This window comes from Pundamilia nyererei, unplaced genomic scaffold (genome assembly GCF_000239375.1).
Source record: "Pundamilia nyererei isolate P.nyererei 1_Seehausen unplaced genomic scaffold, PunNye1.0 scaffold00038, whole genome shotgun sequence".
Lineage (NCBI taxonomy): Eukaryota > Metazoa > Chordata > Actinopteri > Cichliformes > Cichlidae > Pundamilia > Pundamilia nyererei.
Window position 1 is genome coordinate 3614778 of NW_005187439.1, and position 10605 is coordinate 3625382.

General features: G+C 37.0%; 2 protein-coding genes across 2 annotated transcripts in view; one reads left to right on the forward strand and one right to left on the reverse strand.

The window, feature by feature from the left end:
• prdm6 (PR domain containing 6) overlaps positions 1-10605 on the reverse strand; it is a 128719-nt gene that overhangs the window by 87970 nt on the left and 30144 nt on the right. Inside the window, exon 4 of the mRNA XM_013910204.1 lies at positions 5355-5482. Coding sequence (XP_013765658.1) covers positions 5355-5482 — 128 coding nt within the window. The remainder of the gene's footprint in view (positions 1-5354; positions 5483-10605) is intronic.
• LOC102201318 (uncharacterized) lies at positions 552-5328 on the forward strand. Its single transcript, XM_005730611.1, has 2 exons — positions 552-615; positions 888-5328. Exons 1-2 carry the CDS (start codon positions 591-593, stop codon positions 4052-4054), a joined length of 3192 nt encoding a protein of 1063 aa, XP_005730668.1. The 5' UTR covers positions 552-590; the 3' UTR covers positions 4055-5328.

The window sequence follows — 10605 nt, forward strand, 5'->3', positions numbered from 1 at the left end:
ACTCTCACATTCACACACTGGTGGAGGCAAGCTACGGTTGTAGCCACAGCTGCCCTGGGGCAGACTGACAGAAGCGAGGCTGCCATATCGTGCCATCGGCCCCTCTGGCCAACACCAGTAAGCGGTAGGTGAAGTGTCTTGCCCAAGGACACAACGACCAGGACAGAGAGGCCGGGGATCGGCAACCTTCTGGTTACAGATGTGCTTCCCAACCCCCTGAGCCACGGTCGCCCTTATATTAAAACAATAAGGTGCTACTGAATGTCACAGACATTCAGCTAGCCAGAAAGCCACCAAAGGTCAGTCATCCCTGTTGCGCATGCACCTTTTCCTACCACACCCTTTCTGCCAGTCAACTTTACAATAATATGCCTGGATACTGTAATTTACTCAATTTTTCTAACACATTGAGACTTTTTTCTAATCTATAAGCCAAAAAGGTACATCAAAAAGAAAAACATTAACATAGAAATGAAATATTAGTTTTTTGGGTTTTAGAATTAAACCTAAAATCTTCATTTACACATCATTTACTCTACACATTTGTTTTTAGGTAACTACATATTCTGCTGCTGAAACAAAGTAAGATTATGGCAGCATCAGCATATGGAACTGGTAAGTGTGCAAAAAAATGTACAAACTTCGCTTTATTAAATAAATGCATATGGCAATATGCAGTAGAAATTTATGATACTCGAGTTTGGCATCTAAGAATTTTAGTAACGCATACGATTTTGAATATTTGTCAGATAGTGATGTACTGGGAATATGAAAAGTGTAATTCAGTGAAAAATTTGTAATAACTCAAAGACATAAAAAATATAAAAGAAAAGAAAACTGAATCAATGCAATATTTAATTATTTAATGTCTTTTGTGTCTTCAACAGCATCTGAACTCAGGATTGTGATATTTGGAAAAAGTCAATTTGAAAAGATAACTTTAAGCAACTTGATCACAGGGAAAAAGGATTCTCGTGATATAACAATATCCAAGAAATCTATTGCCCAAGGACAGTGGAGGAAAATACCCATAACCGTAGTGAAAACCTCCGACATCTTCAGTGTTCCTGTGGAAAAAGTCAGACACGAGATGAAGATGTGTGTGGCCCGTGTCCCCCCTGGGCCAAATGTTTTCCTCCTGTTAGTGAAGCCTTCAGATTTCACAGAGGAAAACAGACAAAGGCTGAAGTTCATCTTGAGTTTGTTTGGTCCACATGCGCTTAAATACTCAATGGTCATCATAACACAAAAAGATGAAGAAAAGAATACTGCAGTAGAACAAATTATTCAAGAGTGCGGACAAAGACTGCATAAGTTAAACTCTGACAAAAAAGAGTGTCTTGACTTTGATCAGGAAACCATGATGGAAATGATGAATCAAATTGTGACTGAAAACAGGGGCGGACATCTAAATTTTTCTGAAAACCCTGATCCAACTGAAGCACTTGAAAGTCCAAAATCAAGGCTTCCACTTAATTCGGCACTGTGTGAGAGATCTGTTGTTGGGATGGAACCTGAGCATCCAAAACCAAAATCTCTTGTGAATTTAGGACTAAGTAAGAGACCTCAAGTTGGTGTTGAACAACCTCAAAGGCCACATCTAAAACCTCCTTTAAACTCAGTACCATGTGGGAGCTTTGTTGTTGAAGAACCTGAGCATCCAAAACCAAAACTTCCTTTGAATTTAGGAATGACTGAGAGACCTCGAGCTGGTATGGAAGAACCAGAATCTCCAAATATGAAACCTCTTTTGAATTTGAAACTGTGTGAGAAATCTCAAGTTGATATAGAAGAACCAGAGTCTTCAAATACAAAACCTCTTTCAAATTTGAAACTGTGTGAAAGACCTCAAGTTGGTGTGAAAGAGCCTCAAAGTTTATATGTAAAACCTTCTTTAAACTTGGTACTGTGTGGGAGATTTGGAGTTGGAAAAACTTCAACTGCTAATGCCATCCTGGGAGAAAGAAAGTTGAATTCATTAGAGTATGTTAAACATCAGGCAGAAGTTTATGGTCGACTGATTTCAATGGTGGAGCTACCGGTTCTATTTGGAAAATCTCAGGAAGAAGCGATGAGGGAAGCCTTCAAGAGCATTTCTCTCTGTGATCCTGAGGGTGTCCATGCTTTTATCCTGGTGCTACCTTTGGATCCCCTTACCGATGAAGACAAGGGTGAGTTGGAGACCATCAAAAATATACTAAGCTCTCAAGTCAAAGACTTTACAATAATTCTTTTTACTGTGGAGACCAATCCTACACACCCAGATGTTGTTAACTTTTTAAAAAGAAACAAAGAGATCGAAGAGCTCTGTCGGAGTTTTAGTGTCCGATATCTTGTCCTCAATGTCAACAACAGACAGCAGATCCCCCAGCTACTGGATGCTGTGGAAGAGATAAAAATGGTTTCCAAAAGTTTCAAAAAGGAAACCATTGCAAAACCTTGTATGCACAACAGTGCAGAATGTACATCACAACTGGAAGAGGCTCCTCACACATCACAGAGCCTGGATCAACTCAGGATTGTGATGATTGGGAAAACTGGAAGTGGAAAGAGTGCCACTGCAAACACTATTTTGGGCAAAAAGTGCTTTCATTCGAAGGCCAGTATGAAATCAGTGACCAGGCTCTGCCAAAAACAAACAGCGGAAATTGAAGGGCATCCTGTCATCGTGGTTGACACGCCTGGTTTATTTGACACAGCTCTATCCAGTGATGAAGTTAAACAGGAACTTGTCAAATGCATCACAATGGTGGCTCCTGGACCTCATGTGTTCTTACTCGTCCTGCCGATCGGTCACTTTACAGAGGAAGAAAAACAAACTGTGGAGCTCATTAAAAACATTTTTGGCAAGAATTGCAATGACTTCATCATTGTCATATTTACCAGAGGAGATGATCTTAAAAACCAAACAATTGAAAGTTACCTCAACGAAAACAGTGAAGACTTTGTCAAAAAACTGTTAACTGATTGTGGAGGACAATACCATGTCTTAAATAACAATGATCACAGCCGTTTTCAAGTACGTGAGCTGCTGACCAAGATCGAGTCAAGAGTAAGGAAAAATGGCGGTGGCTATTACACCTCAGAGATGTTCAAAGAGGCAGAGGCAACAATTCAGAAGGAAATGGATAAGATTATGAAGAAGGAAGAAGAAATGCAGAGATATAAGAGAGACCTTCAAAGACAACATGAAGAGGAAATCAAAGAGATGAGGCAAAAAACTGAACAGGTAAGAGCTTTAACAGAAAAAGCATTAGAAGAAAAAAAGGAATTCATTAAGAGAGAGGAGGAGAAAAAAAGGGTGGATGAGGAAAGGGCCCAAAAGGAAAGGGAAAGGAAACAGAGGTATGAAATTCAGCAAAAGCAATGGAAAGAAAAAGAGAAGGAAATTAAGTCTGGATCATTAAAAAAGACAATTAAGGGTCAAATATGGGTACAGAGTTCAAAAGAAAATGAAAAAGCAAGAGAGGCTTGGAGGAAAGTACAACAACAGTGGCAGGAAACACACTTTAGAGGATGCCAACAGAGATCGGAGGAGCAAACACAATCTAAAAAACTCTGTGAAGAATATGAGCAGGAAAAAACAGAACATGACCTCCAAAAAAAAGAACAAGATCAACTTCGAGAAGAACAAGAGAAAAAAGAATGGAGAGAACTGCAACAAAACCTACAAAAGCAAGTCGAGGAAATGAGGGGAAAAAATCAAGAGGAAGCCAGAAAGCAAGCAGAGGAGTTCAATGATCTTAGACAGAGATACGCCACTGACTTAAAAGCTGCAGTAGCAGAGTGTGAAAGGGAAATTGAGAATATGAAGCTAAACCAACAGGAATACAGTAGCTACATGATTCAACAACTGTGCCAGAACAAGGCGTATCAGAATGACTTTGACCAACTAAAGAAGAGACAAGAAAAAGAAATGAATGAGCTCCAGCCATTTATTCAAGACCAAAAACAAATGTACGAGCTACAGAAAACACATGAGGAAGAAAGAAGCAAGTGGATCCGGGAACATGTGCGTAAATCCAAAGAAGAAGAAAGTTGTAGTATTTTATGAAATGTTTTCATATATTTACTTTGGTGTTGCCCCATAACTTATCAATGTAATACCAATATTTTGGCCAATTAAGATACCAAACATTGGGAGCTGTTTTTGTGAGATTAAAACCATTTATCCTTTACATGTCGTTTTTATGTCCAACCACTGACGTTCTAGTTTGTTCCTCATTCACTTGGTCATGGGGTTTTAAAATGACTGTCCAAAATAAATGCCTGATGCCATTACCGACAGACTACCAAGTGATAAGACTTGACTATAGTAGGACCTTCTTACTGTTATCACTACAAAATTTTACGTAATAGGTCTCTTAGACTGCCACTTGGATGAGTGACAGTTTTCTCCCAAGAAAAAAGAATTAATGCTCTAGTTATCTGTGTGATTTTTCTAGCTAACAGCGACTGGTGGTTGAGAAGATATTTTTATCTCTTCCTTTAGTAAAAGTACTGATATCTCAATCTGAAAAGACTCCATTATAGATTATTATAATTCCTGTTTTTAAAACTTGACAACTGTGTGAACATTAACAGCATATTTTACAGAATATATGAAAAATACAACTACTTATTGTACAAGAAAACCTCTATCTATCATTGTCGAGGTAGTTGCATATAAGGCAATGAGTATGCTCTATAAAATTTATAACGTGCCTTTCCTGTGAGGCTATAGCATTTCATGAGCTAAAAAACTACCCCTCCAACATAAGTAAGAAATCTGTTTTAAAAAAGGAAAGGAAAACTCAAAGTGGTGTGTTTAGCAAAGCTTGTTTACTTCAACAAATAAGGTCAACAAAGTGTTTCTTGAAGTGTTAATTTTTTTTAAAAAAAAGGTTGGTGGAGGCTGCATATGTTGAACTTGCTTGTTTTATCAAACCTAGCATGAAATTAGCTTATTGTTCCTTCACCATATGTGAACATTTCCTTGCTAGCATGCTAAAGAAGTTGCTATTTCACATTACTCCACTGCACAAGTGAAAGCGTTGCACAAACTGTTTCCAAGACATTACTTACCTTATGAGATGATAAATTGGAGTGTAATTTACTTTATGCATTGTTAATGCTACTTCTTACATGTTTAGTTTGCACACACTGCTAGAGCCCACTGCCAGGCAATTAAACAATCAGGCGTGTTCATAGCCAAATCAAATTTTACATGGAACCAGTCAGAACAACTTGCCTTTGTTTTAAGTGACCCAATGTAAACAAACCACTGTAGAAGTAACATTGTGAATTGTTTGTGTGCAAGTATACAGTGTGGATAATAAACACATAAAATGTGAGAAAAGAAGACCTTCTCCTACCTGTACTGTACAACCATCATGTTCTGCTCCCCACAGTGTCTCGCACAGCGAATATACCTCATCCAGCTGGATTTACTGGGATCATTACCATCAATAAAGTGCTGTAACGTTCCCTCTGCATCGTAGATCTGGAAAACACAAATGATCAGAGTTGAAAACAGAGGGCTTGTTGTGATTAATTCAGGATAGTATTGATATAGCTGAAAAAGGCAACCTTCAGATTTAGATATCTATTGAATTATTTTACTTTGAGCGACTAACAAGTCAAAGATATTTGCTCATTTTCTAAACTGACAATGAAACAAACCTCACTTAAGAATGGCAGGAAAAAGGCAAAGAAATACAATGTTTGTAACATATTATAATGTCATAGCTCAGTGGTCCGTATCTGTATCTTTACCATTACAATCTATTTGTATCTATTTGAGTTTTACTATGGTGTAGTAGCAAAACTAAAATCAAAAGAAAAATATAATAAATTATATTAGTTATAGTTTTAGTCAACAGACAACACAGCAGTGAATTTGGGATGTTTATATTGACTGAGTGTTGTACCGTTACAAGATATTGTGGTTATTTGGTAATTTTTTCTGAGGTTCTGTTCAACATTTCCACCAAAAAATAACTAGTTCAGTTCATTTAAAACACTATAGTTCAGCTGAGACTATCAATATTTTTAACTAACAACTGAAATTTCTGAATTCACTCTGGAAACCAATGCAAACTTAGACTGTACTGGATGTAAACTTAAAGGCAAAAGTTAAAAAATTACTTAGGAAATACAAAACTAAAATTCAGACAGGAAGACAATGTTTCTCTTGCTCTGCCAAGCTCCAAAAGAATTGCAAAGTAGCCGATATAAAAGATTGATGATGTAAAACAATCTGCAGCCACAAGGTGAATAAAAAGTCTTGCAAAAAAGACTAAGAAAAGTCAGGATCTACACAAATCTCTGCTCTAATTTGCCATGAAGTCTCAAAGATTTAAAATTGACTTTTTTAGGAGATTTCATCAAATGTTTAGGGTTGCATTTGTCATGATGCTGGCAGTTGCAGATTAATTTTTGAAGCTAAAAATATATGACTTTTTGCTAAATAAGATTTGGTTCCACTATAGTTATACCCAGAGTTTAGGTTAAATGAGTACTTGTAAAACTACAAGAGGTATAAGGATATTTATGGTAAATCAAAGCCACTGCACTGAAGCACCGCAGCAATTTCCTAATGTTGTAAACCTGCTCAACATCTGGCAATAAACCCTTTCTGATTCTGATTCTGAACATTTTAATTTTTGGAGATTTAAAGTGTGATGATGTATCAGCCTCTTTTATTAAGAATGAACCCTTGCAACTGAAAACGATAACGAGTTGTGCACTTGTAGCTCAGACAAATAACTTAATTTGATTTGAAATGTTTTAAACAAGATTCTGCAACTACTCATTAGGCTCTTATCCACAGTCAGCTGGAGCTGTGATGATTACAGCCTGCTGGGCGTTAAACATTACACAGACCTGATTTACACCTGCTTAAAAGCCTTACAGCTCTGTCTGCCAGCTTTAACATCGAGGCCTAAAAATACTTTTTCACAGCAACAGTGGAAGGCTGCACATCAAATAAGAAAAATGGAGCTGAAACGTAAACCAAACAAGGGTCCATTAAGAGGAAGAAGCAGCTTGCTTTTTTTCCTGTTGCTACTGGCTCAAAGATGAGATCTCTCAGTCTGTTCCCCTAAAGAAAACCACAAGTCCTACTTTTAAACGGAAAACGTTAAAATGAAATGTTTGAACTGGTGGGAAATTTGCCGATCACATTCCCCAAAGATTTAATGTTTCTTGTATTTATAATGACCCAGTGACCTCTAGTGCCACCCTCAGGCTCAATGATTTCATTCTCTATTCAAGCTTTCAGTTCCTTCAACAACAGATCTTTTTGTTGCATGGAGAGTCTGAAGTTATCATTTTACATTGATTTGAGAATGTGTAACTTAAAGGATCACTAGTATTACTGGACCGATGTAAATGGTATATGAGAAGATGACATCTAGATATCTGCTGCAAAGGCAACAGGGATGAGACAATTAAAAATGAGTAAATAAATCAACAGAAATCTGAAGAGTGCACAGCTAATAGTGATCATAAGCACTTAAAAACAGTCGATCTCCCTTAGCCTCCGTCTGTGTGTGTGTTCATTATTAATCCATCCCTCCGTCCATCCGTGGTAAAGATGCAGTGTGACTGTATTGAGGCAGCGTTGAGTGTGTTTATAAGGTGATGACCTGAGCCAATAGCCTGCCTCTCTGCTGTCCATACAGCCAACAAACAATCAATGCAGTAAATGACTGTGAGAATCAGAGGAAACAGCTTCATTTATTATTCTCTGTATGTAAGCACTTTACTGTCTGTCGCTGTTGGACTGCCTGCACACTCTCCTGCCTTTATCCGAGTCTTTGTCCATTTCACATAAACTACTTTATATGATTAAGTGTACATTTTTTTCTAGGTTGTTTATCTTGTGGCCTGAAACTCTTTCCACGTTTTCTCTGTTTTACATAATTAAGACACAAAAACTTCCAAATTAGCTTTTTTGTGCACAAAGATGTTGAGTTTGCTATGATAAATACTATTTAATTTATGCAGTAAACCTTCACATGAGAAGCTGGTGAAAAAAAACAAAAAAAACAATATGATTAATGCAGTTACGGACTGTATATAAAGACTGTGAGAGGCATGATGGCTTTGCCCATTTGTTTGAGGGCATTTTATAGCCTCATTCTCATATTTTTTGGGTGGGAGGGGGTGGGTGGGTTCAGGGGGTGGAGGAGGTTACTATAATTAAACAGAAATGGTTAGTTACCAACTTTGGTGAGCTCGGTTAGCACGCTGCATTCATAAACTATGAGTAAAATGCAGAGACATAGACACCTGCTATTTACTGCCAAGTCGCATCCCAAAAATCATTTTTAGTTCATGCACTATAATGTGAAAATGTTTATTTCTGATGGATATTTTTAATATGGGAATCTATAAGAATGAACTCACTTTGGAGTCAGCCTCAAGTGGACATTAGAGGAACTGCAGTTTCTGGCACATTTGTTTTTCTTTTTTTCCCCCTTTTAATTTTTTTTTTTAATTCCAGGAGGTAGCCACTCAGTAAAGTTTGTTTTGTTTTGTTTTAAATAAATGAGGGCTCATAATTATTGTCTACACCAACAATTCTCCTGGAGATGACTGATGAGGTGCTTTATTTATTATTATGCAGCATCATGGAGATTAGAAGCCTTATATATTTCACATTAAAAATCAGTCACTTTCAAATATCACTGTTCTGTTCTACTCAGAAGTTTACTTGTTCATTTTTTTAACATTTAGATTTTCCAAAATAGTTTTTAAAAATTTAGCCTGCTGGCTTTACATTCACCGTGTACAGTAGTGAATGAGTGTCATTAAAAAAGTATTTTTTCATGATATTTTGGTTTTTTGTGGGGTTTTTAAGCTTGTTTCAGATAATGACAAACAACAATGACGTATCCAGCACATTTGTTTTTCCTAAAGCTTTAAAAATGCACAAACCAAAATATACAGGAAAGTAGTTCAGAAAATATATTAAAACTTGTTTCGGTATTAGTCCTCTGCATGCTATGATCCAATGGTGTTGTGCACTGTAGGATTAACAGCACTCTAGTCTGACTCTTGGTAAAACTGACCGATTAGCTGAATTCTATTTCTTGTTTTCGTAGACTTTTAATTTTTGTTTTCTTTTTGTAATTTGTGTCCTTGCCTCATTGAAACATTTTGAATTTCCTGAAATGGTTTTAGCATTCAGTCACGTGCTGTGCTCACTTTTCTTTTTAATAGTAAAACATATTTAAAAGTTATTTACGTACATTTAAATTTTACCATTTCTTGTCACGAATCTGTGCTGATTTAAAGTTTTACCCTTTATTATGTCACTTTCTCATTGGCAGAGCCAGCTTTTGCTGAGTTTACATATGACATCTGAAGCTCCAGTGAACTTGGGCCTCTCAGACCAGCAGCTGGTTTCTAGCTCGATGCTGTTCTGTCAAAGACGTTTTGGCCGCCTGTGTTTATCAAATCCATCGCTACAAAATTCCAGTCATAAGATAAACGGCCAAAGAGAAAATGTTGTTTAGCTGAACAGACAGAAAATCTTGCAAACATTGCCAGGCTGCCGGATTGACTTCACGGCTCCAGCTGTCATTTTTCCATCTGAGCACAACAGTCGTCACAAAACGAGACTTTTTTTTCTTCGTAGCTTCAGTCTGTTGAAGCTAAATAAATTCTCCTTGTTTGACCCTCAGTTTGTTCGGGACAGATGACCCTTACAGCAGCACACTGGTTTATTTTCTCACACTCAGACCACACATAATACATACTACAAGTGCTGCTTCTGCAGAAAGCGCAGTGTCTTCGGAGCTTTATTCAAAGAAACTGCAATGACTAACACGCCATTTCATCTTTGTTTAATCTATTGAATAATTCTATGTAGTTTATGAAACAGTAGAAAAAGTTCACACCACATCATATCCACACTTGTCTTGTTTTTCCCGACACAGCAAAGCTTCCCATTTTACTCCCATGTATAAATCTGCAGTTTGACAGCTTTTCATCACAATTATAACATTTTAAGATTTTATCTTTCAATTCTGGTAAAAATCCTGACAATATTGAGAAAGCCATGCATAACACACTTTCATGTGGTAAAGCACTATGCTCTGACAATACACTTAAAGGTACTTATTTAAATTACCCTCTTTCACCACCAAGAAATTACATTTTACATATAGGTATGCAGTATGAAGACATTTCCTCGCTTTAAGGTTTTAGATTAATAATGTAACAACATACATCTAATGCAGCTTCATCTGATATCTCTTCAACACAACACATTTGACATTTATCAGTAAGTGGTTGTTTTGTTAATACCTTTAGTTAATGTTGCACAGAGTGCTGCAGAGGTATAAAATCCACTTTCAGACATTTCTACTACTATTTCACAATTTTGTTTAGAGAAGGATTGTTCAGATCTGCTCCTTACTTTGAGTATTGGATGTTTTCTGTCCTTATTATTGTGGAAAGTGTGGCAAGTTACATAAAGTCAAGCAAAACTGATTATTTAGCTTTAACTTTTCAATAGAGCTGAAGTGGAGGGTGAGAGAGCCTAATCTATCTGCATCCGCCTCTTTGGCTTTACAAGAACCAGAAAACTGGAAGTAAGAGGGGAGAATAACACAC

Excerpts from the sequence above, each read along its gene's own strand:
- LOC102201318 (XM_005730611.1), top strand. The coding sequence starts at position 591 with ATGGCAGCATCAGCATATGGAACTG. Across the intron at positions 616-887 it reads AGCATCAGCATATGGAACTG|CATCTGAACTCAGGATTGTG; the intron begins GTAAGTGTGCAA and ends TGTCTTCAACAG.